The following is a 25,254-nucleotide window of genomic DNA, read 5'->3' on the forward strand; positions in this document are numbered from 1 at the left end:
GTCTGCTAGTCGCTCAGTGGTTTAGTGACTTAGTGACTGGCTGAGGTTCAACCTGCCTGCTCAGACATTTGGCCCAAAGACATCAACAATGCTGCTATATTTTCAAGTAGGTGGTAACTTTTATCTGGTACGTGCGATTTTGCATTCCGATAAGGCGCCGCTGACTTGCGATCCGACAGGAGGACTACATGAGTATTATGTATATTATCAATAAGTGGGACACGAGTGGGCAAGCACTCGAGTGACAAGAGTCTAATTAATATTAATAACCCCTCTAAATTTAGCCCCCGGCTCATGACGTTTTCGGGGAATGGTCAACGTGAGTGCGATCGCATATGTGAATGCTAATCCTGCTTTACTTGGTGCCGAAAGCCCCGACATCGATGCGTGAATGAATGGATGTCGATAAGGTCGATTAGATCTCCTCGCCCACGATACTGCGAACGTGTACATGCAGCCCCGACCACTCAATAATATTGTATAATCCTTTAAGTCAACTGCATTAGAATGGGGCACCCAAAATGTGTCGCTGATAACCCGATAGCAAACAAATTGTATGCCAGTCTAGTGAAAGTCACAAAGCCATTGTGAAGGCAATAAAAACCTCAGTTCCGCATAGTGCCTTGTAATAGCTAATGCAGGGCGGATCGATAGTCGCAAAAGGCAGAATCCTTAAGGAAGAATCCTTAAAAATCCTTTGCATTGAAAGCAAAAGGTTTTATCCCTAGGGATTACGATTAATAAGAATCCTTATAAAGGATATTCAAGTGATTCCTGCCAATTTCAATAGGAATTCAAATACCTCATCTTATCCTAGAAATCTTATGAAACTAAGTTAAAATCAAACTAACAACTTTTGTGAAGTTAAGCTACAATTCCCGTGAATCTTCATTAACAGTGTTTGTGAAATTAAAATTACTTAATTCTTGAAATTAAAATTACTTATTTCTTGAAATTTAAATTACCAATTTCTTGAAATTGCAATTACAATTTTTGTGAAATAACTCTAAAGCAGCGCCACAATGAGCGATGGAAAATCAAAACCAACCTCAGTGCTGCAGCATATAGAATCGGCGCTGTATGTGATCAACCAGCTGTGCATAGGATTCGTCACCATTTGGGTCAGCTGGACCTGTTTGCGCCAGGACCTCTCGGGCATTCGCCTGCATGCCTGGCTGGTTACCTTCGGATTTGTGTTCCTGATGGCCGAGGGAATGATGTGCTTCTACGACGGCAGCTGGCTAACCGTGCGTTACTCCCGGAAATACAAGACCGCCTTTCACGTGGTCCTTCAGATCCTTGGGGGCGGCATGGGCGTGGCCGGCTGTTTGATTCAACTAATACGTGACGATTGGTCAATCAGCGTCACGTTACATGCCCGCCTGGGCTTCGCCGCCTTCGTCCTGTGCCTGATCTCTTTGCTGAGCGGACTTGTCGCCTTCCTGGCGAGATGTCTGAGCAGGACCATCTCACCCTTGGTCAACAAGACCTTCCATGTGGTCCTCAGCTTCGCCGCCTTCGTGATCGCCATGATGGCGCAGTTTTACGGATACACGCAGACTGGAATTTTCAGGGGACAGGGACAGGATTTCGTTGTCCTCATGCAGGTCGTCACTATGGTCCTAATGGTCCTAACCAGCATTGGCGCCATTAAGTCGCTCTACCAGAAGATTGGTAGCCTGGCCAGTTAGGAACGGCTGTCGTTTATCCCTGATTCTGTATATAGTGCACTTAAGCTAAGCTAGACTATTTGCTATTTATATATTAAATGAATGTTATCATAAGGATAAATCAAATGACTAAGAGAGAAATAAAAAATGACTGCGACTTATTTACAATAAAATATATCGTTTTTTTTTTTGGGTTTTTCTCTAAGCTCCAAGAAAAGAATTTGTTTCACAATTTAACTATTAAAAAATAAAATATGTCAAACCAGAATTACTTTTATCAGCTAAATAAATATTAAATATTTGGTTTTCTTCTTTTGGTAAGAGGAGGGGGCTTACGTAACACCTTAAGCTACAAAAACGTAATTGCAAAAGAAAACTATGCTTACGCTCACTTGCAAAAGATAAATGTTATGGCACCCACAGAAGCATTTTAGGTATGCAACATATTTTGAGGGGTTAGCTATCCCTCCAATTCTAAAGCTTTCTTTCTGGGTTTTTTATGTGATTAAAAAAGAAACTCTCAATAAAAAGCAACGTACTTTTAGGAAACAAACTCAGTAGCAAACATTACACAACATAATTTGTTGTTTTGTTTACTTTTCTTTCGATTTCAAAGGCTCTAATAAAATTATAAGGCATAAATCTAATGTAAAATAATTAATTACTGCAGCCATGTGCATTGATATACTTTATATAATCATATACCAATTTGTTAAAGCTGAAGCTATTTTTAAGCCGAACTGCCATCGCTGTTGCATTATACCGTATCTTTGTCTAGTGTTGATAAGTGCAAATTGAAACGAATACCTATCGCAGCAAGACTTTGCGCGCCATCGAAAATTTGAAAAAGGCATACGAGCGAAGGTCTAGTTGCGGTTTTGGCTGCACTTTGATAGCTTCCCGGAGCGTAAACCGATATGAATAGGAATGGCGAGTTAAATAATCTTGTGGTCAAGTCCAGTCAACTTGCAAATGACGCTGCAAGAATGGCTTCGCCAGTTGCTCATAAACATTCGACCAAATGGTTTGATTAACCAAGTTCATTGAGCGTATCGTATCGGGCGAATTCTAAAACTTTAATTGCTGTCGTAGCTTGAGCACACGTCTGGTTTTGCCCAATAATAAATAATTTGCCGCAATTTGTCTGTGAAAAGTGGCAGGCAGTATTATCAGTCGACAAATGTATGAATGTTAACACGAAAATAACATTATTCCAGAGCGCACTGATAAAGGCCGGCAAGTAAAAAACTGAAAACTGAAACTACACAATGTCCGAGAGTCAGCAGCCAGTGCTTAGTAGAACTCAGACATCCGCCGACTACGGCAGCACGATCCGGACGGAATCGCCACGCCGACCCACATTTATTCCGATTGAATATCCGCGTCGCTATTCGAAAATGGCCCACGGTACCCTGTCCGGTCACGAGGCCCAGAATCGCCTCCAGAGACTGGAGTACTTCCTCAACGTTCTCAACCAGATGTGCATTGGATTTATCACCATCTACATTTCCTACCTGACGCTGCGAACGGGGCTCTCGGGCACGGGTCTGCATGCCTGGCTGGTGACCATCGGGGTAAATAGTTGGGGATCATCATCACCGTCTAAGCGGGCACTGAAGATCATCATTCCACACCACAGTTCTCCTTCTTCATGGCCGAGGGCGTCATGATCCACTACGGCGGCAATGTGCTGACAAATGGATACAAGCGCCAGACGAAGACCACCATCCACTGGGTGCTCCTCACTTTGGGAGGCGGTTGCGGGGCAGCTGGTGCCCTTATCAAGATGATTCAGAAGGGCTTTTTGCTGCAATCGACACATGGGAGACTGGGTGAGTTGAGCACAACAGCAGACGCTAAGTTCAGAAGAATAAAATAGTGAGAGAGAATAGGTCCAAGGAATCATTCCTCTGTGCTTCCCAGTAAAAATTACTACTTAATTCATTTGTTGAACAAACGCCCCTATTTGCATATTTACTTTGACAGAAACGAAATATGTTATCACTTTTCTACTACCTTTTTAGTGGTAAATTTAATGATCCCCTAACATCTAACATCCCAGTTCGACTAACAGATTCGCTTTTTGCCAACAGGGATGACCGCCTTCGTACTGTGCATTCTGGCCATGTCCTCCGGCCTGGCGGCACTTTTCTCCGGCCGCATCAAGAAGCTAATCACGCCACTGCTGAACAAGACGTTCCACAACTTCCTGGGATTCGCGTGCTTTGTGATCGCACTGGTGACCCAGTACTACGGCTACCAGACGGGCTACTTTAAGAGCCGCAGCGAGACGGATTTCCAAATCCTGATGAAGTGCCTCACCCTCATATCGTTGGTCCTGTCGAGCTACGGACCGATGAAGGCACTCTATCAGAAATGCAAAAATATATCCCAACAGTTTTAGATAGGATGAAAAGAATCACTCGAATGTACGTAGATAAATAAATGTAATTTTTTAAAAAGCCCATTTTTTCGACCTATCCAACTATTAGTAAAACAACTAACAATTTTATACCTGATTATTGGTACAACGTGCAATCCATAAACATGACTAAGTATTTTAACAATGCCTCATTAGGGAAAACCCGGTTAACCAGCGGTCAGACTTTCAACGTCTGGTACTCCCCTGTAAAAGTTATAGAACCCCCGTTTGATTGACAGCTGATAAGGTCTGAAAAAGTAATGAATCGACTATTAGATACACTGCAATTTGGTTAAATTTAAGTTGAACCACTCACTCAAAAAGCCCGCATTTTAATTAATCAATCAAAATGATGATCACCTGATAATTTTAGTTATACAATTATTCATTTTCCTATAACATAAATACTCATTTAAAAATCCAAAACCTGCCCGGATTTTTATCTGATCGGTTTATGACACTTGAAGGCCGCATAATTGATAGTAACTGTCCCAAATAAGTCCAAACTTTTGAAACCCCGTGAAAAGAAGATCTTGACTTCCGGCACTTTAAATTGAAAAACCTTGTGTTTTGCATGGTGCAGTTTCGTATGTTTATTTAGAAAATCCATATCATTTCTCTTAAATCTCTCGCAATAAATAATACTTGGCGCGTGTGTCGCGTTGTGTGTGTGATACGTATATCAGTTAGCAATAATAATAAATAGCTAGCGTTAGGTATTAAAATTCATAGTCAATTGGGTAATACAAGGCTGTCTGGCTTTAAAATCCGTTTCTGGGTAACATTCGGTAAGAGAAAGTGAAGATCATTATATAGAATCGGGTGAACAGATCTTTAGCATGCGGTAGGTAAATAGGAGTTATCAGCTATCGACTAAAGCCCAGTTAAGAATTGTGTGTTGGGCAAGGCATATTCGAAATTCGGCTTTCTATATTTTTCCATAGTTTCCATAGTTCGCTCCGCTCACAGCTTGTTGCTGCGTCGAATGGCGAAGGACATAAGCGCGTGCTCCAGCCGCATGTGGTAGGGTAGCTTGCGCTCCGGAATAACTGGCTCCTGGCCATCTGGACAGCACCGGTTGCGGCAGCACTCGCACTGGTCGTCGTCATCGTCGTACTCCTGCTGCAGTTCCTGCTCCAGCTCGTAGGCCTTCTTGGCAGCCCGCTGCTCGAAGCGCAAATAGAAGGCCAGGCAGACAAACAGCATGAAGACCAGGGCACACATGGCTCCACTGGCAATGCTCGCCTTCTCCAGCATCGGACGCGGCCTCTTGGGCAGGTAAGTATTGTCGATCTCCTTATACTCGCACCGCTGTCCCATAAAGCCAATCGCGCACTCGCAGCTGTAAACCGGTAGATCGGCAATCTTCACCGCAAAGCAATGGGCATCGTTCAGACAGTACCACGCATCGAAGGTCTCCGGACATTTGTAAGTGGGGAATGTGATGTTGGGCCTGGGCGTGGTCGTCGTGGTGGTGCGCATTGTGGTGCTACTAGTGACTGGAGCCTGGGTCGGCGGCAATGCCGTGCCCGACATGGACGAGGAGATCGAGGAGCGCGGCTTGGGCACCGTACGGCTGGAGCAGGCCTCGACGTGCCACGGATGCGCCAGACAGCCGATCAGTACCAGGGCAACCAGCCCATGTTGTACACTCATTGTGGAATGCATTACAATTTGTAGCTTTTTGGGTATCGGCTCGTTCGTTTTTGGCGTGCAACGTTTGGTTGTTTAAAAGCTTAGGAATACTAAAACTAGTGACTATCACATAAATAAATTAGAATATTCGTTGTCCGCTGCTAGGGCGTCGTCAGATCTCTTTGGAATTGGTTTTCTCTACATAGGCATGCTGCTGGTGGAACGTAAACGTTGAGTTAGGGGAGGTGTGTGTATCTGTGAGGAAGATAGAAGGACATTAGTGGCCAGTAGTCTCCAAGCACCATCGAGGGTATTTAACTCTAAAACTGTGTACTCAACAGAAGGGGGGAGGGAAATCAAACTGCGTAAAATCATAATTATATATGCATGTATTTATAAAAGTATAAACTATAATAGATCGCTGTGAATAGTTATGTTACAATCAGCAAATTTTACTCCTTTCTTCACTTCCAATTCACTTTCGGTTTGCAATTTCATTTACGTTGTCTCCCGTTGATTATCCTAGCTCATCAAAGCTGGCTGTGATATGCGTTGGGTATCCATATCACAACCACTTGATGAGGCTTAGATAATCAACATCGTACGGGTGAGGAGCAGTTTCCTCAACTTCATGAATTAGTAACAGGGTTAGTAACAATATTGCACCGCATGTGTGTGTAGTCAGTTCGATAGGGCCCTAAGTCGGAGGTGCCAGTCCACCAGTCCACCAGTTGAGCCATTTTTCGGTGCTGTGGCATGCATCTGTCCTCCGTCGTTCCGAATTCAGTCGTTCATCTCTGTTAGCCGCGTTTCTTTTCAGATTGCATTTCACTACGAATATTCTACAGATTAGAGGCGGACAGAGTGTGTTTTATTTATGATGGGCGTGTGAATTATGTGGCGGGAGGTATTATCATGATTTGATGTACGATACATTACGCTAAGCTCATCAAAGCTGGCTGTGATATGCCGCGCAAAGCGGAAATGCATTTCACAACCACTTTGAGAGCCCAGCATGAATGCGCCAATATAGTTTCATTGATTGAGGTTTCGGGATACTTGACTGCGGGAGTTCAAAATTTTCAATTTTGGTTTTCATGCTCATGTAATGATATAAACAAAATCAGACACTTGTTACCGTTTTAATACTTCTTGTGTTCAATTATGCGTTTTTGTTTGTGCAATTTAAAATTGTGATTTTTTTTTTTTTGCCTTGAGCATCGCGTCGCTCCTCAAAGCTGGCTGTGATATGAATAGGCATAAAAAGGCAAACATTTCACAACCACTTTGAAGAATGACACAATTCTCCTGTTTCGATTCGACGAGAGCCGCCGAGGTTCAGATTCAGATTCAGATTGAGACCCGTCTTCTTCTAGAGTCTTTTTGCAACGTTCTCACGGCCGTCGGCTTTGAGCCTTGTACTTTTTTGCAGCCACGGCACAATAAACAAATATGAAAAAAGTACGAAAATAAATAAATGCGACGACGAGACTACAACACGATGATAATGACGATCATGAAGACGACGACAATAATGATGATTACGATGATGAGACTACTGGTACTGGTGATAGATAATACGCAAATGTGAATTGCTATGAATTGCGACAGATCGAGCGCGAGTGAATGGGACAAATTTCGTACATTTCTACGCTATAGACTGGCCATTGTTTCAGCAACAACAACAACAAAATTCAACAGGCACACACACACACACAACACCGAAGAACAACAGTGAAAGAGGGCAAAAAGCAATGCACCCTAAATAATTATAATAAAAATGTAAACATAATTTTGGCGCCAGCCTTTGGAAATTTGACGCCAAATTTGTTTTCAGATGATTTCTGAGTTTGAGTTCTGGAATTCAAACTGATAAGAAATGCAAACGAAGAATAACAAAACGGAAGAACACGACCGAAATCAGCGAAAACAGTTGATCCTCCAGAAGATCATTTAAGAAATCGATTTTATCGAAAAATTATAAATGCTTTACTGACCAAGTTAACTACACTTTAAAATGTGAGCAAAACAAAAATATTTTATATGAAAAGAAGAATGTTCACCATTTCGAGCGCCCACTGCTGTGCAATGCAAAAACAGTTATACGTTGGGTGTGGGGACTTGTTTATGTATTAGAATGCTTTTACGGTTAACAATTGCTGCACTCTCTACCCTCTCTTTCTCGCTCACGCGCGGCAAGCGACAGCGGGCAGCTTATTAAAATTTCCGTTATAAAAATTAAATCCACCGCCGCCGCTTTTATGTTCATGAATACATGTGATACGTTCGCATGCATGTACATATGCACATATGTGTATACACATGTATGTGCGTTTGTGTGCGAGAGGAAGTCGAAGTAAGGTAATGAGCGTAAAGTCAAGTTGAATAGCCATATAAAATGCGCTGAACTTGCGAGCGTGTAGGTCAAGATCAGCGGCGGCCGTTTATAATATTTTGTTGGTTTTCGCAAATAGCAATTGACGCAAGTTCGATGATCTTGTAGTGCATTTCAGTAATGGGGGAATGAGCCAACTAGCACGATAGCAACAGCAATATATACAAGCATCACAATAATTACAACAGCAACAACAACAACGATCAACTATATTAGAGTGTGGACGGCAAAAAGTGTGCATACATACATGACAACAACAACACCCGCTAATAAAAAATACTGTTGTGGCTGCTTCTTCTTCTGCTCTTGCGTCTTTTACAACTTCTTCAGCAAGCCAGTTGTTGTTGCTGTAATTTTCATGTTGCCTTGCTCTCTTTCATTCTTGGGCGTCGCTGCGAGTTCGTTGGCTCTTCTCGTTTCTGTATGTGTGTGTGTTTAGAAAACTGTAAGGAAAGCAAAGTGTGTGAAAAATATGGTTAAGGTAAAAAATGCCAATACAGGAACAACACAGCTCGCTCTCTTTTCTCTGCCTGCAGTTTCGAAAAAAAAATTTACCGGTTTTTATGTTTTCGCAAAAAAAGCTCAAGAAACAAGTCCTACAAGTTTTAAATCGAGAGAGTAGAGAGCAGAAAGGCGTGAGAGCGCAAAGAAGGCGCATTTAGCAGAGACAACAACCTTTTGAGGTGTGTTGCGTATACGTGCATATTCGCACACACACACTACCAACGTTCAGCTCTCGCTCTCTTTTTCTCACTTCGCCGTCTCACTCTTACTCCATGCCTTTCAAGGGGATAAATTATGTATGTATATATGTACCACGAATGTGTGTGTGCGCGGGAATGTTGTGAGGAATTCTAAGAATTTTGCGCAAGCGACAAATGTATCGGGGCGCGGACCACACATACATATATGTATATTCCAAAACCAAACAAAAGTTTTAATAGTTCAAAAAGAAAATAGATTATGCGTCGCTATGCGAGAAGCGCCAGAAGCCGAAAACGAAATATATCACACCAACACAAACACAGGGAAAGCAGAAAAGACGCAGAAGATGGGAAAATTGGAAGACAGCGCGTGTAGGCGTTAAAACCTATTTTTTTGTCTGCCCAACAACATAGCTAAATAAAACACTGCTCACTAAAACACCAATTCACTTTGCTTTATCTTCACAAATTACCAATGTTTGCATTTTAATTTGGAAACATTAGTGCAGAACGCCGACGACGCACACCGCGCACACGAAAAAACACAACCGCACCGCCAAAGATTCGAAAACCGAATGCCGAACAACAACAAAATTGGTTCTGAAGATGGAGGTGTTTTCAGCAGAGCGAGATTCTCTCGCTCTCGCTGAGAGGGAGAGAACGAGAGCGGCCAAGTCTCTCCTCTAAAAATGCGGCATAATAACAACAATGCGGCTTTCGAGCTCATGTTGTATGTAGTTGTTGTATACCCGTTACTCGGAGAGTTAATTGGGTATACGGTGATGGGCCCTTAGACAAAGTATTTTTCAAACATACACTTTGCATAACTACTTAAATACATTGCCTCAGGATGTACTTTATTCGTTTACATCTTAAAACAATATTTTTCGATTAATGTCAAGCCACACAACACAAAATGCAATGGGAATCAATAAACTATAGATGGTACCATTGGACTAAAGGGTATATCTGAGTAGTTACGCTCCGTAAAAAGGGCGCTTTCTTGTTTTGTTTTTGTTTTGGTGTTGCCAGAAGATTTCGCACGATGTAGGATCAACATGTTATTGACACGACGCCGCCGACGCCGCCACTTTTAAGCTTGGCGGAGCGAAAGGCACACAAACAAGAAGCGACGCAGAGCGGCGGTGCAAAAACACAAAAAATAAAAGGAAAAATGCGCTCGAGAGCGGAGGGCGTGGCGGTGCGCAGAGGCGGGGCAGGTAGCCGGACAAACAGGACGAACAGGATGAAACCCAGACGAGTTCGGCCCCACTGCAGATTTCATGGAACTGGCCGAAGGTTGGGGATGCGGATGCGCAGGCGTGCAAGTAAACAACATTCCATTCCTCGGTGAATTTCTTCTGGCCGCTCGAGAAGCGCGCCAAAAATAAAGCCCCGACCGATGTCGTTGCCACAAATATTGCTATTTTGACTTTCCAGATTCTCTCGATCCAACGCCCCTTGAAATGGGAGCAACTTGCTGGAGATTCGCGATTCAGGGCTGGAAGAGGGTTTCTCCAAGAACTGCACATTCGCTTAAAAGTATGGTAAAAAAGTGTGCTACAGCTCTAAGAGCTTTAACTTTATGAGTTATAAAATACCACTAAGAGTGGTAACTTTATGTTATAAAATTACATATTTATTTTATGTATATATTCTGGGTAAATCCATACGAGATCTATAACATTTGGGGCGCCGTTGTCACAGGCAAATCATATTTTGGAATTCCTTCGTTGCAATAGCAACATCGATGTCATCGATGTTTTCGCAAAATCACAAACATCGATGTTTTTTGAGGAATCATCGATCTTTCTCCGCCTCTAATGTGGCGGATTCAACCCATGTACATGTACTACATGTATGAAAGCGGCACAACTACCCGTTTCCGGTGGGCAGTCGGTCCGCAATGTGGGCCGCCGACACCATTCCACAGCCAATTGACGTCACAAGCGACACAACAGCAACAACCTGGCACACGCTTTCTGGGTTATGTCGGAATGCATCAAAAAGCGGGAGAAAAGCAGAAGAAGGTAGGAAAAGAAAGAAACCAAGAGTCACCCGGATGGCAATTCGATTGCGGAGAGATTTGGACAATCAATCGGCTTAGTTCACAGCCCAGCGGGACGGGACTCAGTGCCACAGGTTCAACTGTACAATAATACCAAGAAGATGACGACGATGACGATGACGATGATGATGGGGGAAGGGCGATGGGCAAAATGTTAATGGATTGCCCTAGGACCTGCCCTCATTCCGTTTGCCATCTTCGTCGCTTCGCTTCTGCATTTGTGCATTCCCATTCCCAATCCGATTCCCCCATCAAGTTGTGCTTCTCTGCCACACCGCCTTTCTGCCCCTTTTGCGGTGTTCTGTTGCTTTGTTGATGTTACAATTGTTGCACTTGTTGTGTGCGGCTTAGGACGTTGAACCACAGCCGGCAGAAATGCAGAACTGCACGCAACTGAGTGGCAAGTGTACAGCTGCGGTCACAGCACTAGCAATGCTTTGCGAAGGATTCCTCCAGACCGCTGGATAATTGGTTTTCTTACGCGTAATTTGGCCGACATTAGTTAGTTGATATCTGCAATCTAAAAGTTACGAAGCAACGGTGTTCGGAAAAGCCCTAGAAAGATGTAATTACCCAACTATGTATGTATAGTGCCCGATGCTCGCACTTTTTTTTCAGTGCATTCTTGCAATTTGCTAACATTTTTACCGCCGTCGCTGCCGTATGCATTTGTATACTCATTCGGAAAGCCAATTCTAAGGCAATGCTAGTAAAATCAATAAACAACATTACTGTCACGCACACATACATATGCATATATATTGGATGTCCGGTTGAAACGATGACGATGAAAGGTCACGACGAAGAATTTTTCGCCAATTGCCTGGTGGGTCGCACAGTCTGGGTCGCGAGACGTCTGACTAGACAACATGCAAATAGTAACGGTAATCATTAGACGCACACACTCGCACCTATTTGCATGCAAACTCTCTCTGGCTGTGGTTCTGGTCTTGGGCCCCCATATTTCATCTCTCTCGCGGCCGCACTCTCTTTCTCTCACCATTTTCTATGCTGAGTTCGACGGCCTTCTTACGTAAAATCAACAACAACGCTCTGCGGTATTTCTCTTCTAATAAGCGGGCGCTTGGGGCTTGGGGTTGGGGGGATGTGCACTCGCCGACAGAGTTGCCATATCTAGCCAGATATCAAACTCGTTTTCACTGTTTTGGCTCCATACACACACACACACGCACGCATGCACCAATGTGAGTGTCTTTGCAACTGTACAAGAACAATAAGTAGGGGCAGCATAAAAGCAACAACACACGGCGCAGACGCCAAGCAAACGCTCCCCCTCCCAACGCTCCACTCAATGTTTGTCTGTCTGTCCGGAACGTCTGTTTATGTATGCTTTAGGCGTACACATGCATGAGTGTGTGTGAGCAATTTTTATTTTTCTGAATGTAAAGGAAGTGGCACGTACTGTACTACTCAACTCACCGCTGCCGCAACAACAAGAGCAGTGACAGCCGGATCAGGCTGGGAATTCGAATAAGAGCGGAGCGCGTCGCATTCGGATGTTCCGATTCCGCATCGTTCCCAGCCGCAAAGCGGTCAGCGTTCCAATGCCAACGGCACAGTGGTTGCGATGCGAAAAGTAACGTGCTACGGAACCGAAACTCGCGGATGATCGTAAGTGGGAGATATGTACGTGGGATAAGAGCGAAAGTAAATTGATATCCGATTTGCAAAAAGATGTTTTATTAATTTAAAATGTTTAAAATTACAAAAATAAGCTAACAAAACTACGATAATTACAATATACATATTTGCTATGCGTTATGAACGTTTGAAAGTTTGTTAACTTTAAATATTTTTTAAAAGATGCTCATTTAGGATCGATCCATTGTGCAGCGAGATGAGCGGAACGAAAGGCGAAAGGGAGAGCGCTGCTGGTTTGCGTCTCCGCTGTGCGGCAGACAGACAGACAAGACGCCGCAATATTATAAACAGGAAATGGAATTTACCCACACGGATGCAGCGCGGTGAAGTGTGTGTCTGTGTAAATTGCTGATGAGCCGACAAACGGACGTGGTGCTCAATTGACAAATGAGCACGAGAGAGACAGGCAGAGCATAGCACACCGCCGAATGAGCGAAGGAGAAGGCGAGAGCGCGCTTACAAAGTTGATTGAAATCAATATACGTACATACGTATGTATGCATGTACACACATACCGTGCCGGTGTGAGTGTGCTAAGACCGCTCGTGGAATGTTTGAAAAACGCGGTCAAGCGACGGGAAGAGCAAGAATGTTGAACTCTGGAAGTGGGAAGAAGTTTCTGTAAATAGAAGCGAGGTGGAGGGGGCTTTTGCACCTGCCACGCCCAGCTGCCCCTGGAATCAATTAACATGTTGCACAACTGCAGCGGCTCCTATGTACATAGTGCATATATGTATTGTGATACAGTGACTTACGCACACAGCGGTGCAATTGCAGATGGCGACGAGTGTAGCGTGTAGTTTTTTCTCGGAAATGAGCAATGAATGAAATTCGGTTGTTTTCAGCGTGTACTCACACACACACGAACGCACATGCATACACTCGCAATTTGGAGCAAGAGAGAAAGTCTGCACGACATGCGCTCTGGCATTTGTGTGTATACAATTTGTTTACTTTTTGCGCTACAATTGGCAAATAAAACAATAGCGCAATTTTACGCAGCATTTTAGCTTACTAACCCACATTGATGGCTTCACAAAGCGAGCAAAATAATTTGTCTTCATAAATGAAAAAAATATTAAGTAAAACTAAGCAGAAAAAATGTCGGCAAAAAACAAGGCGCAGCTGTATTGTGCGCTAGTGTGTGTAAAAAGGAGACGGCCATAGAAAAAAAAACACATATACACACAGGAGAATTTACTGCTGCTTGCGGCGCCCACACACACATACACAAAAACACACGCCTATTTAGTACAGCAACTGCGTAAATTCAATAAAAATAGTCTTCTGGAGTAAAAAAAACTCAGTTTCCTGTCTTCATTTCCCCTTTTTTTCGGTGAAGGTACACAGTCACTACTGCTATGATTTTTAGCACACACACTCGCGCATTGTATGCATTTGGGTTGCTTTCATTTGGATGTTTATCACTTACTTTAGCACTTACTTTGGGATATAGCTCTTCGTTTGTTGCACTTTTTTGGCCTGTTTTTATGCCATTTTCTTTTTGAAAAACTGAAAGAGTACAATTCGTTGTGTCGCGTCTTAAATGAACAAGTGTTGCCAGACTTCGGCTGGAGGGTGGAGATGACACTATCGCCTGGCAACATAAAAATCAGTGCTGTAAAGCGAAATTGAAAAAATATCAGGTTATTTGATTACTGCATTTTACATTTTCTAATGTACTATAAATAAAAATTAATTAATCATTTTAATTGAGAGGAGTATAACGCAAGGAATCCACATAAATATTGCAGATTAAAGTTCTAAATATCCCAAAAGTTGTTTAATTTCTTTATATACATTAGTAACGAGTCTTAAACGTATTATACGTAAATCGTATTATTAATAATACTAGTGATAAAATCCTTCTGTAATCACTGCATGATTTGGCTTGAAAATAGCTAGACTTCCGTTAACAATACTGTTTACAGTAGGCATTTGCTGCTCTGGCAACTCCATGCGACGCCATTTCAAAACAAATGCGCGGCAACGATTTTATTTCACCCCGCAACATTTAGTGAGAAGTCGCAAAATAAGTCCGATTATTTTATTAAAATGGGTGCAAAGGCAACGAAAATGGAAGGTGAATATCTGCCGGATACGCCGACACTAAACAAAATGCGCCTGGCCAGCGAAAAGCGAGAACAAATGGAAATGACGACGCCGAATCGAGAGCAAAACAACGCTTTGCTCGATCCTCGATCACCAAATGGCTGCCGCACGCCTTTAACCGTGAGTTTGTAGACACTGTAGACATCTTTTTGAAGGGTTAGTAATGATGGCTGCGGTGTAGTTCTTGCAGGCGTCAAAACCTCGCGTTGAGGAGGCGGAGCAGAATGTGACCACCAGTGAAAATGCCTTCTCCATGCTGCGAAAACGATTGCTTAAGGGCTTCTCCCTGAACGATCCTCGCTCTCCTCAGCTGAATCGCACTCCACTGGTCCTCGATGAGGTTCGTTCGCTTAATCTGGATGACACATTCGCTGATCTCTTTGTGGACACCAGGGTTGGGACAGCGCAGAGAGCAGTGCCACCCACACCGCCACAAGTGGATTTGGAGGAGAGCTGCGATAGCTTTGGCACACCGCCGTCTGCTGCACACAACAATAGTTCCCTGGAGATTGTTTCACTGCCCTACGATCAGGAAGAAACGTTACCTTGTGAGCAACTGTTGCCGTATCAGGAGCCGAATCTGGAGCAGGGTCAGGTGAAAATGGCCACGCCTCCGCCGGCACAGCAGCCCCATGGTGATCCCCGCTCGCCGAGTCTGGGCGTCGATCGCACACCCATCATCTTCTGCGACGACGAGGAGGAGGAGGCACGCGAGGCCCAGATGCTGGAGCACATCTTGGAAACACTGACCCTGAATCTCAGCACTGGCAGCAGCATGGCGTCCTTTGCCGCTGGCGAGGAGCAGCTACCAGAAGTGCCGGCCAACAAGCATCTGGAGCGAGTGCGTTTGGGTCACAAGCGTCGGGTGCCACCGCGCAAGCCCGCCAGAGCCAACAAGCCAAAGATCTATGTTGACCAGGAGGAGGGCTCCCCGATGACCGGAGGATCCATTACGCCCAAGACAAACAGTACCCCCCTGTCCGCCCAAAAGCGAACGCCACTCAGTTGCGTTAAGAATAAGCCGCATCTGCGATCCCGTTCCACGGAAAAGGATTCTAAGAAGAATCAGATTCCGCCCGCGCAGAGCTTCAACGATCAGCTGCGGCTAATCTCTGGCGCCGAGGGATTCAGCGGACCCGTTTACTAACACAGCTTAGTAGCTACAATTGCCTTATGTCCACCTAAACCCACCAAATCATACATACTTTTATTACTCATCTTTTAATAAATCATTTTATTAGTTTGCTTGCCAGTACATTGTGCACATATGTTGATGGATGAAGTTTGCTCATGAGTATTCACTCTAGTCTTCTTGCATTTGGAAACCGGACTATTTATTCTTGGAGTAACCTATTACCGTAAATCAGCGACATATAGTTTGTATATCCATTGAATCCATTAAGTCTCAAACGTTACACTTTAGTAAAACCACCACACAAGCTCTATTTCGTTACTACGAGTATTCCATAGTACTATTAGGTACGTAACTTCATTCATGTCTAGTGTATTGCATAACCTACGCTATTTGTGAGGACCGGAATACGTGATATATCAAAAATACATTTGTTCAAAGCATGGTGAGCCGAGAAGCCCAAGCTCTAGCTATACTGCAGCTGCAGCCTGTCGAGCAGATGGTCGATGGCCTCCTGGTCGAGTTCCTCGTCGTTGGCCAGCACCAAGTCGAAGCCGTCGGCCAGATCATCCAGATCGCACTCGGAGGGCACATCGTCTATGCCCGCGGTAAAGGTCCATCCGCGTGCACACCGCGTTTCTGGACGCGATGTCAGACGCAAGGTGATGACCCTTTCCGGCCCGTAAGTCTCCCGGAACCACCTGATGTCGTTCTTGCGCCGCACATCGCTGACCAGAATGTAGGGCGTCTGCTGGCGACTCAGTGCCTCCTCCATAGCCGCGCGGCAGAAGTAGCCGTAGTCCTTGGCCCGCACCTCGTCGCTCCACACGATCATGTCGCGCCGGTACTTCTCCTTGTAGGGTCCATCGCTGAGCAGTGCGTCCAGGTCCAACTGCAGCTTTCGAGCCCACTCCGACTTGATGGGCTCCGAGATTCGCACGATTCGCGATCGGGAGCCCAATCTGAAATGGAATTGGATTTTAGTTGTCCGAATATGTAATTACTACCACTAGCATTGGACTGCACCCACCTTCGCTGCAGCCTCTCGGATATGTAATCCTTGCCGCACTTTCGCTTTCCGCTGATCAGTACAATTTTCAGCATTATTGTGGCGCAACTTTCACTTTTGATCGCCCACTTCTTTCACAACCGATGCTTCTCCTGCTGCTTCTGCTTGTGGCCTCGATTTCCCAAGTTCTGCGCTGTGCTCATCAGATACTGGATGTGGTTGTGTTCTCCCTGGCCCTTGCCACTTGACTCCGGCACTCCGGCCCGTTGTGTTTATGCTAATGCTCCATTCAAAGTCTGTGCTCCAAGTCGGATTTGTTTACCTTTTGTATTTCGCTGGCACAGCTGCCAGCTGGAAAGCGTATCGTTATCGATAGGCGGTCAATCGAGCGGGTTTTTTAAATCTAATTCAGCTCGAGTGGTAGCCGTATCGTCATCGATAGGCGGTCAATCAAGCGGGATTTTTGAATTTCTTTCAGCTTGAGAACTGCCGAGCTATATGATAAATATATATTTTATAAGCAATGCTAACCCCCTCTTTGACCACATTAAGAATTAAGCTTAGCCCAAGTTTTAAAACCGGAGTAGTATTTATTTTAATGTTCGGGTTGGCATAACCCGTAAAATATCTTTAATAGTTTTCAGTTCAGCTTAACATACATTTGTTCACTTAATTAAAAGCCTGCGTGCCTGCGTTGAATCGTCTACCCTGGTTACTAGCCCCTCGCTTTCGTCCCCCTATCTGTAGTATTGCGACTGCTGCCAGTTGCCACTCGAGCCACCAGTTGGCGCGTCGACGGAGCCTCCAATCAGGGCACCTGGGCCAACAGCGGGATGGCTGCCACTCGGATTGGCGGGCTGTGGGGCTGTTGCTGCCCCGCCGCCGGGTGGCCCAGAACCCGGATTCCCGGCCGCGCTGCCGAAGGAGGCGAGCACGCTGCTGTAGTAGGAGGCATCCGCCACCGACTCGGACTGGTGGGGCGTGCCCTTCTTGAGCGTGTGGTGCAGCGAGGCCTTGCCCTGGTGACAGTCCTGCGCATTGGCATTGTTGATCCTGGCCAAGTTGGCCAGCGTGAGCGTCGAGTGGCCGCCGTGTATGGCGTTTTGGGCGGCGGCGGCGGATCCTGGTGGCGGTATACTACCGATGCTACCGACACCGCCGGTCAGTGGCAGCCGCGGCAGGACGGGACGGGACGCAATGGAGGCGGAAACGGATATGGGGACAGACGACTCGGAGAGCTGCAAGGGGCAAGCGGTTGTTTTTTTATAGACAGGACAGCTTAGTTTAGGAGCCATAGCTACCACTCGCCTTGCGCTGCTTGTGCAACTCCAGGCCCAGACCGACGCCGCCCAGATCCGTCATTTTCGGCTGCTCCGCCATGGCTGACAGCTGCGGCTGCAACGGTGGCGGCTGCGGCGCCACATGTCTGTGGTTGATGTGCGCCTGCAGGTCGCGCTGCGAAAGGTAGGTTCTCCGGCAGCCGGAGCTGCCGTAGCGACTGCCGCCGTGCGTGCACATGAACACGGTGCCCAGGCCGCTCTGCTCCACGCGCAGCACCTTGTCCGTGCAGCGGGGACAGCTCTTGATGGGCTCGGCGCGGGCGCACTTGAGGCAAAAGACATGCTTGCAGGGTATCATGCGGCCGTAGACGAGGATCGGCTTGTCGCACTGATCGCAGCAGTGGATCATCGGGTTCAGCACCTTCTCGCCGATCAGGCTCACCTTGTGGTTCCACTTCAGGCGCAGCATCGGCTCCGGCGGTCCGCGCGAAAGCGTGGTGAAAGTGGGCGCCTCCAGCTGCGATATGTCCGCCTCCATGTCGACTGCGTGGACGAGAGATAGCGAGATAGTTTTGTTACATGCTTCAAGTTTGGATACCAAGGATACCAAGATCAAGCCAAGATGCTAATCAAGTCAACTATCTTGGGCAACCATTCAGTAGGGAAGGAGACTCACTTGTTTGGCTCAGCACGGGCGGTGGCACTTGCTGCAGGACCTGTGGCTGTTGCGCCGCTGGAGTCATTTCTCCGCTGGCGGCGACTGCGCCTGGCGCAGCGTGCGGCAGGGGCTCCTCCAGCGCCGCGGGCGTTTCCAGGTCGCCCTCCTTGTCGAGCTCCTGCATGACCGAATCCTCGGAGGCGTCCAGTCTTCCCGGGCTGTCCTCCAGGGCTGCACAGCTGCTGGCCGCCAGGGCTGCGGCGTCGGCGATGCTGCTGTCGTCTATTTTCTTGCCACGACCGCGTCCTCGGCCACGTCCACGCCCGCGAGCCCTGGTGCCACGCCCTCGTCCGCGGCCGCGCTTCACTTCCTCGGTGTCCATGGTTCACTGATAATTGCGTGGGATTTTATGCCGGACTTTAAGTTTTTCGGTTTTTGTTTAGCTCCGCATTTGCGTTTGGCCAGGGTTGTCAGCTGTTCCCATAGACGTGCAGTGGTTTAGGGTGACCAGTCTGCGCCTAACAACACTGGCCACCAAAAGATACGGCATCTCTGTCCAATTTAAAATACAATATTTTTACTTGTTTATTTTCTTCAATTTTTTTAAAATATTTTTAAGCCTATTTGAGTTAATTAAAAATCATTAAAAAAACAAAAATTTGTATAATTATAAGCATCTACTTAACTGTTTTTGTATCATATAAATAGCTTACTAATTTCGTTTGTAGCTTCAAAATTAAAAAAACTGAAGTGAATAGAAAATGTGAAATCTGCAATAAGTTTCTTAAAGAAATCCGAGCATTAAAACTTAATAATAATTAATAACAAGGTTCAAAATGAATTTTTTCGTATATTAATTTGATTTTGTGATTTTTTGTTTAATTACAATTACGTATTTTGTATTACTAGTTATATTTTTAAACTGAGCTTTAAAAAAATGATTTTTGGTATTTGTTGCCTAAAAATAAACGAATCCCCTTTCGTTATGCTTTAAGTTGCGCTCGAATTTATGCAATAATTTGATGAGGAGTGCTTCAGCTAGAAATCGGGTTCATTCACCTTGGGTGCAAGGTAGTATCGAATGTGGCCGTAATCCTCGATGGGATACTCCACCAGGAGTGGCCGCTCCTCGGACAGGTAGAGCTTGACGCGATCTGCCAGCGGAGTGGCCTTGGTGAAGGTGTTGAGGTAGCGACCGGCGAAGGACTGGGTCACGGGCTCCTGCACCTCAATGCTCACGTCCATGGCGGTGCCCGCATTCAGCTGGATGTTGGCCGTGCCCAGATCTCCCTTGGCCGAGAACCTGATGCCCTTCGAGGAGCAGGCGATCGTCAGGGACTCGTCGAACATGCTCATATCTCGGCAAATGCGCGCGAACTCTGACGACGGCAACTGGATGTAGCAGGTGTAGTCCTTTTTCGGAATCTCCATGTGGTCCTGGTCCAGATTCAGCAGCTTCAGTTCGTAGTCCGCCGTGCGTTCCTTGCCATCCGACTCGAAGCTGAGCGTAATCTTCTCCGGCCTGTCAACGGCCTTTATGGTGACCGCATCGTCGCTATTGGCGCACTTAAGCACCTTGCCCAGGGATTTCAGATCCAAGCCCAGCGAGACATTGCGATCGCAGTGGAACTTTTCAAAGCAATCCGAAGCCAGACTTAAAGCCACCAGCGAAACGTGGGAGTTGTCCATCGATTGCAGCTGGAATATAGAGTTGCAAAAGCTTTATCCTTACCTCAATTTTTCGTTTTCGAAAATAAGTACGTATTTATTTTCTACCTCTTTTGTTTCTTATGTATCTATATGTGTGCAGTTGTAATATTGCTATTTAAATGAGAAAGTTCGAACTCCCAATGGCAATACTTAACAGCTTTTATGGGAATTCGAACAAACTGACAGATTGAGGGTTCTTCTCTTCACCTCCAGACCATTGTCACTGCAGTCCAGCGTTCCCTGGGCGATGATTTCCTTCAGCGCATCGACGATCTTCTTCAGCAGCAAAGTTTGACTCAAACGCGCCTCGAGCATTTTTCCAATTTTCAAAATTGACAGTCGCTGTCCCGTTAAATTCACAATTGTAAATAAACAAAATGAAGCCAGTCAGCTGTTTCGCTGCAAGCGTAGAGATGCCGGACTGCTGCGGTGCGAAGAACAAGGCTTGTTACGTTAGTTCCGGTTGCTGATTTAAGTTGATTTGATTTCTGATGATGAAGCCAGTCAACATAGATCTTACAATTTGACTTAAAGCAGGAGGTCAATCCTTTTATATTTGAGACTATCCAATTGAACTCAATTAATCCGGCTGATCTGGCAGCACCTGCAACGCTGGTTCCGGCTCTAGTTCCAGTTCATGATCCAGTTCCAGCTCGGATCCAGCCATCCAATCCAATATGTTTACGCTTTATTTATTTATTTGTTTATTTATAACCAACTGCTGAGCTCCGCGATGGCCGCCGCGCAGGTGGAGGAGCACGCTGCTCCGGCGGCTCCCCATGTCGATCCAAATCCCAGCAGCGACTGGCGTCGGTGGTGTCGCCTGTGCGCCAAGGACGACTTGCAAGGCAACATGAATGTGTTCCTCAAGAACGAGGATTCCGGCGAGGCATCCTCCATGGAACTGGCCACCGCCATTGGCAAGTACTTCTGGGTGAATGTGAGTGCGCTCCTCGTAGCTACTTGGACTCCCACTAGCTAACCAGTTTCTCTTGATATCTCTTGCCCTATCATCAGATAACTCGAGGTGAAGAGCTGCCGGAGACGATATGCAGTGAGTGCCTGTCGCTGGTCACCTCGCTGGTGAACTTCTCGGAACGGATTACCCGCGTGCAGAAGCTTTACTGCATCCTGCAGAGCACGCCCAGCCAGGAGAGGCCAAATCTGCACGAGCTGCGCTCCAAATTCGGTTTGCTGGACGAGGAGACGCTGACTGAGGTGCACTATGTGGACAAGAAGCCGAAGTTGGATGAACAGCTAGAGTTTCTGCCAGAGGAGTCGGCTTACGAGCTGGCAAACCCACTGACGCCAGAGGAAAAGCAGGAACACGAGGATCAGGAGCTGGATCAGCCGGCGGAGGAGCCCGATGAGCAGGATGCCGACTACGAAGAGAATGGAGATCATGTACTAATGAACCTGTGCGATGTCTATGGCATTCAGGAGGATAACTCTACTGCTGGCAGCTTGGATGGCTCCTCGCCCAGTCCCGAAAAAGCTATAGAGGATGCAGCAGACTCCGAAAAGAGACACCAGTGCAGTGAGTGTTTGCGAAGCTACGCCTCGGCCAAGACCCTGCAGCGCCACCTGCGACAGGATCATGGCCGGACTGAGCCTGCAACCGAGCAGCTGCAATGCCCGGATTGCCCCAAGAAGTTTCGTCTACACTACCAGCTGGAGAGGCACATGAAATGGCATGTGCCCCTGCCCAAGCGGAAGCAGTACGCCTGCAGCAGTTGCGACAAGAAGTTCGCCACCAGTGCATCCGCCCAGCAGCACGAGCAGTACATGCACCTGGATGAGCGGCCGCGGCCGGTGATTTGCGAGCAGTGCGGCGTGGGTGTGCACTCGATGAGCGCGCTCAAGGAGCACGTCCTCAAGCACACGGACTACGCCCCCTTCGAGTGCGAGGTGTGCAAGAAGTGCTTCAAGTCGGCCAATCGCCTGAAACACCACAAGGAGACGCATGATCCGCACAAGTACATCTGCCCCGAGTGCGGCATGCAGCTGAATTCGCGGACCACTCTGAATCGCCACCGGCTGGTGCACACGGATCAGATGCAGCACAAGTGCGACTACTGCGGCCGGGAGTTCAAGCGCGCCAAGGCGCTGAAGAATCACCTCATCCTGCACACTGGACTGAAGCCGTACTCCTGCGATTTTTGCGACCGCACCTTTGCCAACGGCTCCAACTGCCGCACGCACAAGAAGAAGTCCCATCCCGAGGAGCTGGCTGCCCAAGAGGCGGCGGGCGGCGGCAGGTCGCACAACAGAAATATACCCAAGCTGGAGGCGCTCAAGGCATTGTAGGTTGACCAAAACCGTGCATATAAAGGGAACTTCTAAATAATTCGATTTCAATTCCGTTTGTAGCACCAAAAACAAGGACAACCTGTCGCCGGTGGCCACCAAACAGAGCGGCTGCTTCGCTTTCGGCAAAAAGCCGAGGCCAGCCACCAAGGATACTCCAGCTTCGAATCCCGCCGCCATCCAAGATGCTCAGCCTGAGCCAGCGCCTGATCCCGGAGGGGAGAACGCCACCCAGCCAGATCCCCCAGCTGCGGCTATACCCACGCTAGATAATATTTATAACCATATCATGATCGACTATCGCTGACCCCCACTTTAGTTCACCCTTTCAACTAGCACAAGTTTCAAGTTTTGTGTCGAAATTCGCCGTATGTTGTGTATTTAAAGCTGTTTAAAGATATAGTCGATTGTTTCGCATACACTAGAATGTGTAAGCCGACTTAATTATTAATTTAAAGTATATGAGCTAATGTAATTAGAAAGAGAGCTTCTACGGGAAATTAAATATTTTGCTTATGAGTAGGTAACTTTCTATTTCGGTTACATTTTATTGTTTATGGTTCCGGAATAACTCCAGTGCGCGAGCGGGAAAGTGGGATTTGAACGCATCCGTGGCCGGCGCATGTGCTCTGGGGTCCGGAGTCGGAATCTGAGGCGAAGCGAAGCCACCCCCATTTGAATCCCGTCCTGGTATAAAGGAATTTAGTTCAGTTGACAGCGTGCGCCTTCTCGTGTCCTGCTCTTGATGAAAACTTTTGCCGAAAACCAGTGAATTGAATTGAAAGCCGTTGAGATGTGTGAAAAACCCAAGCAAATAGTCCCTGAATCCAAAATGGCCAAATTGGTCAGTAAACAAAGTGTGGAAGAGGAAGTGTGAGACGCACTTTGCTCCGACGTGCGAGCCGAAAAATCAAAAAATCGATTTATCCCCCAATAAAAACAAAGTGCACTAAATGCCCCAAAACTCCCGATGAACTTCAAATAACCAAACTGGGCTGCGAAGTGTGAAAAGTGAATTGAAAACCGAATGCTTTACGAAAAAATAGTCTTTCAATTAAATATTCAGTGAAATTCGTTGAGAGTGGGGGAGAAAATCAAATCAAAAGAGCAGGCAAAGCAGCTGACACAAGAACCTAACAAAGATCAAATCAAAAATACGAAGTGTAAGTAAAAAAAAGTTCTTTAACAAATTGTTAACGTTACGAAAAGTAAAGTTTAAGTAAATTAAAAGTGCCTGCGCAACCCTGGTCCGCGACTCCACAGCTGTTTCTGTGCCTCCCCATCCCTGGTTTCGGGTTTTCGGAATCAGTTCGCTCGCGAACCACACGAAAGAACAACACCAACATCGCTTTGGCTGCGCGAAATTATCCAAAAATTATTGTTTTTCGTCACTCTCAGCTCGTATTTGTTGTGCAAAGTGTTGCTATCGGTGTTCTGAGTAACCGCCAAGTGAGCGTTTTCGAATCGCACCCTGTTTTCCGAGACTTTTTGTCGGCGTTTTTCCCACTTGTTTTTTACGCACACTACGCGCCACTTGCATGTGTGTGTGTGTGTTCGAGTGTCCGTGTGAATAAAAATCGATTCTGTTGTAAGTTTTTGCCATTAATTACTCCGCCACATACTAAAGCCACTGCTCCGAATCGATGAAAATGTGTAACATGTGTGCGAGACACACAAAACTCAAAACCCAAGACCCAACACCCAGCAGCATGGAAATCCCGTCGTGCTGCTCGCAATTGTTGTTCCTAAACCAAAGCGAACCAAACCAGTCCCATGGAAATAGTTGCGTGGGCGGACTCGAAGTTGGCCAGCGGAGACGGTGGCAAAGTCCCAGAGTCGCCTCCAAAATGTGCCTGGTGTCCGTAATCCGACGCGACAGTGCAGTGTGCCTTCCGAATCGGTGCAGCAAGCCCGGTTTTAACTCTTCTTCATTCGGCGATCTATGAAATCCAATGGGTTGCGATTGTGTAAATCAGAATGTCAGGATAGATGGTCCATAAAGATAGGAAATAGAGTGCCTAACATTGCCCAAAATAAATTAAGTTATTGGTATAACTTAGCACGGAGATTTTCCAAATTTGTTAGGCGCACTTTTTGTTTTTCCAACCTACTGCTTGTACCTAAAGATACTTTACCTATGAAATCCAATCAAAAAGTATCTTTCAAAGATTGTTTCGCTTGCTATATTTGGATCGGAAAATCTTATTTGATACAGAGTATACAAAAACATGCTTTATATTTAGTAAATTGATTTGATTAATATTTAGATTTATTAAATTGATTAGATCGAGAAAGTGAAATTATTGTCGAAACCATAATATCAAATATATCCCAAGCCTTGTTGACACTTATCTCAGTTAAGCATTTGCTGCTGAAGTTTTTTGGAATCACACTAAAAACTCAGAACATAAATTGCTTATCCTTAAGTCTCGGAAATGAAGTTAAAGTGGCTGAAACTGGACGTTTTGTTAAATTCACTAGCCAAATGCA

General features: G+C 46.0%; 9 protein-coding genes and 1 long non-coding RNA gene across 27 annotated transcripts in view; 6 read left to right on the forward strand and 4 right to left on the reverse strand.

Annotated features, from left to right (window-relative positions):
- Nucleotides 1-89: 89 nt before the first annotated feature.
- On the forward strand, nucleotides 90-1,822 carry LOC6732843. The gene has a single exon (XM_002079920.4). The coding sequence runs from the start codon at nucleotides 1,023-1,025 to the stop codon at nucleotides 1,689-1,691; it is 669 nt and encodes a 222-aa protein (XP_002079956.1). The 5' UTR covers nucleotides 90-1,022; the 3' UTR covers nucleotides 1,692-1,822.
- An 850-nt stretch (nucleotides 1,823-2,672) lies between these two features.
- On the forward strand, nucleotides 2,673-4,136 carry LOC6732844 (transmembrane reductase CYB561D2). The gene is made up of 3 exons (XM_002079921.4): nucleotides 2,673-3,244; nucleotides 3,310-3,502; nucleotides 3,764-4,136. The coding sequence occupies exons 1-3, from the start codon at nucleotides 2,939-2,941 to the stop codon at nucleotides 4,072-4,074; spliced, it is 810 nt and encodes a 269-aa protein (XP_002079957.2). The 5' UTR covers nucleotides 2,673-2,938; the 3' UTR covers nucleotides 4,075-4,136.
- A 524-nt stretch (nucleotides 4,137-4,660) lies between these two features.
- Nucleotides 4,661-14,153, reverse strand: LOC27206496 (protein spitz). 5 transcript variants are annotated; one of them, XM_016178062.2, is made up of 3 exons: nucleotides 14,001-14,153; nucleotides 8,370-8,565; nucleotides 4,661-5,982 (listed from the first exon to the last, which is right to left on the reverse strand). In XM_016178062.2, the coding sequence occupies exon 3, from the start codon at nucleotides 5,758-5,760 to the stop codon at nucleotides 5,056-5,058; it is 705 nt and encodes a 234-aa protein (XP_016025570.1). In that variant the 5' UTR covers nucleotides 5,761-5,982; nucleotides 8,370-8,565; nucleotides 14,001-14,153; the 3' UTR covers nucleotides 4,661-5,055. The 5 variants fall into 5 exon arrangements, with proteins under 5 accessions (XP_016025570.1, XP_016025569.1, XP_016025568.1 ...); XM_016178061.3 differs by lacking the exon at nucleotides 14,001-14,153 and adding an exon at nucleotides 9,300-9,422; XM_016178060.2 differs by lacking the exon at nucleotides 8,370-8,565 and having other exon boundaries at nucleotides 14,001-14,151.
- Nucleotides 10,574-14,103, forward strand: LOC120284255. 2 transcript variants are annotated; one of them, XR_005543487.1, is made up of 2 exons: nucleotides 10,574-12,562; nucleotides 12,719-14,103. It is a non-coding gene; the product is annotated as an uncharacterized LOC120284255 (long non-coding RNA). The 2 variants fall into 2 exon arrangements; XR_005543488.1 differs by having other exon boundaries at nucleotides 10,574-12,526.
- A 341-nt stretch (nucleotides 14,154-14,494) lies between the features above and the next one.
- On the forward strand, nucleotides 14,495-15,923 carry LOC6732849. Its single transcript, XM_002079923.4, has 2 exons — nucleotides 14,495-14,788; nucleotides 14,850-15,923. Exons 1-2 carry the CDS (start codon nucleotides 14,612-14,614, stop codon nucleotides 15,813-15,815), a joined length of 1,143 nt encoding a protein of 380 aa, XP_002079959.1. The 5' UTR covers nucleotides 14,495-14,611; the 3' UTR covers nucleotides 15,816-15,923.
- Nucleotides 15,871-17,176, reverse strand: LOC6732850 (probable phosphomevalonate kinase). Its single transcript, XM_002079924.4, has 2 exons — nucleotides 16,831-17,176; nucleotides 15,871-16,762 (listed from the first exon to the last, which is right to left on the reverse strand). Exons 1-2 carry the CDS (start codon nucleotides 16,902-16,904, stop codon nucleotides 16,267-16,269), a joined length of 570 nt encoding a protein of 189 aa, XP_002079960.1. The 5' UTR covers nucleotides 16,905-17,176; the 3' UTR covers nucleotides 15,871-16,266.
- A 203-nt stretch (nucleotides 17,177-17,379) lies between these two features.
- LOC6732851 (E3 ubiquitin-protein ligase Hakai) lies at nucleotides 17,380-19,266 on the reverse strand. Its single transcript, XM_016178058.3, has 3 exons — nucleotides 18,766-19,266; nucleotides 18,118-18,632; nucleotides 17,380-18,047 (listed from the first exon to the last, which is right to left on the reverse strand). Exons 1-3 carry the CDS (start codon nucleotides 19,127-19,129, stop codon nucleotides 17,547-17,549), a joined length of 1,380 nt encoding a protein of 459 aa, XP_016025571.1. The 5' UTR covers nucleotides 19,130-19,266; the 3' UTR covers nucleotides 17,380-17,546.
- A 351-nt stretch (nucleotides 19,267-19,617) lies between these two features.
- Nucleotides 19,618-20,922, reverse strand: LOC6732852 (proliferating cell nuclear antigen 2). 3 transcript variants are annotated; one of them, XM_039293928.2, is made up of 2 exons: nucleotides 20,673-20,922; nucleotides 19,618-20,445 (listed from the first exon to the last, which is right to left on the reverse strand). In XM_039293928.2, exons 1-2 carry the CDS (start codon nucleotides 20,673-20,675, stop codon nucleotides 19,786-19,788), a joined length of 663 nt encoding a protein of 220 aa, XP_039149862.1. In that variant the 5' UTR covers nucleotides 20,676-20,922; the 3' UTR covers nucleotides 19,618-19,785. The 3 variants fall into 3 exon arrangements, with proteins under 3 accessions (XP_039149862.1, XP_016025572.1, XP_002079962.1); XM_016178057.3 differs by lacking the exon at nucleotides 20,673-20,922 and adding an exon at nucleotides 20,524-20,650; XM_002079926.4 differs by having other exon boundaries at nucleotides 19,621-20,445; nucleotides 20,665-20,922.
- A 153-nt stretch (nucleotides 20,923-21,075) lies between these two features.
- LOC6732853 (zinc finger protein 107) lies at nucleotides 21,076-23,291 on the forward strand. The gene is made up of 3 exons (XM_002079927.4): nucleotides 21,076-21,397; nucleotides 21,475-22,760; nucleotides 22,828-23,291. The coding sequence occupies exons 1-3, from the start codon at nucleotides 21,095-21,097 to the stop codon at nucleotides 23,069-23,071; spliced, it is 1,833 nt and encodes a 610-aa protein (XP_002079963.2). The 5' UTR covers nucleotides 21,076-21,094; the 3' UTR covers nucleotides 23,072-23,291.
- Nucleotides 23,292-23,438: 147 nt separating this feature from the next.
- The window catches only part of LOC6732854 (tyrosine-protein phosphatase Lar), a 114,576-nt gene continuing 112,760 nt past the window's right edge, over nucleotides 23,439-25,254 (forward strand). For 10 of the 11 annotated variants that reach the window (XM_039293883.2, XM_039293885.2, XM_039293894.2 and 7 more), the window contains exon 1: nucleotides 23,439-23,927. The gene's annotated coding sequence lies outside the window, so the exon portion shown is untranslated. Of the gene's footprint in view, nucleotides 23,928-24,039; nucleotides 24,353-25,254 lie in introns of those variants that run through there. The other variant, XM_039293881.2, reaches the window with a different exon arrangement.

Source organism: Drosophila simulans, chromosome 2L (assembly GCF_016746395.2).
Source record: "Drosophila simulans strain w501 chromosome 2L, Prin_Dsim_3.1, whole genome shotgun sequence".
Classification (NCBI taxonomy): Eukaryota; Metazoa; Arthropoda; class Insecta; order Diptera; family Drosophilidae; genus Drosophila; species Drosophila simulans.

Bases quoted from the DNA above. Each gene is read 5' to 3' on its own strand.
- LOC6732850 (XM_002079924.4), bottom strand. From the start codon at position 16,904: ATGCTGAAAATTGTACTGATCAGCGGAAAGCGAAAGTGCGGCAAGGAT. The intron at 16,763-16,830 runs GTGGGTGCAGTC...ATTCCATTTCAG, and splicing joins TCCGAGAGGCTGCAGCGAAG to ATTGGGCTCCCGATCGCGAA.
- LOC6732843 (XM_002079920.4), top strand. From the start codon at position 1,023: ATGAGCGATGGAAAATCAAAACCAACCTCAGTGCTGCAGCATATAGAA.
- LOC6732844 (XM_002079921.4), top strand. From the start codon at position 2,939: ATGTCCGAGAGTCAGCAGCCAGTGCTTAGTAGAACTCAGACATCCGCC. The intron at 3,245-3,309 runs GTAAATAGTTGG...TCCACACCACAG, and splicing joins CCTGGCTGGTGACCATCGGG to TTCTCCTTCTTCATGGCCGA. The intron at 3,503-3,763 runs GTGAGTTGAGCA...TTTTGCCAACAG, and splicing joins ATCGACACATGGGAGACTGG to GGATGACCGCCTTCGTACTG.
- LOC6732853 (XM_002079927.4), top strand. From the start codon at position 21,095: ATGATCCAGTTCCAGCTCGGATCCAGCCATCCAATCCAATATGTTTAC. The intron at 21,398-21,474 runs GTGAGTGCGCTC...CCCTATCATCAG, and splicing joins GCAAGTACTTCTGGGTGAAT to ATAACTCGAGGTGAAGAGCT. The intron at 22,761-22,827 runs GTAGGTTGACCA...TTCCGTTTGTAG, and splicing joins CTGGAGGCGCTCAAGGCATT to CACCAAAAACAAGGACAACC.
- LOC6732852 (XM_002079926.4), bottom strand. From the start codon at position 20,772: ATGCTCGAGGCGCGTTTGAGTCAAACTTTGCTGCTGAAGAAGATCGTC. The intron at 20,446-20,664 runs GTGAAGAGAAGA...TCTATATTCCAG, and splicing joins GCAGTGACAATGGTCTGGAG to CTGCAATCGATGGACAACTC.
- LOC6732851 (XM_016178058.3), bottom strand. From the start codon at position 19,129: ATGGACACCGAGGAAGTGAAGCGCGGCCGCGGACGAGGGCGTGGCACC. The intron at 18,633-18,765 runs GTGAGTCTCCTT...TCGTCCACGCAG, and splicing joins GCCCGTGCTGAGCCAAACAA to TCGACATGGAGGCGGACATA. The intron at 18,048-18,117 runs GCGAGTGGTAGC...TGCCCCTTGCAG, and splicing joins AGTTGCACAAGCAGCGCAAG to CTCTCCGAGTCGTCTGTCCC.
- LOC27206496 (XM_016178062.2), bottom strand. From the start codon at position 5,760: ATGCATTCCACAATGAGTGTACAACATGGGCTGGTTGCCCTGGTACTG.
- LOC6732849 (XM_002079923.4), top strand. From the start codon at position 14,612: ATGGGTGCAAAGGCAACGAAAATGGAAGGTGAATATCTGCCGGATACG. The intron at 14,789-14,849 runs GTGAGTTTGTAG...GCTGCGGTGTAG, and splicing joins GCTGCCGCACGCCTTTAACC to TTCTTGCAGGCGTCAAAACC.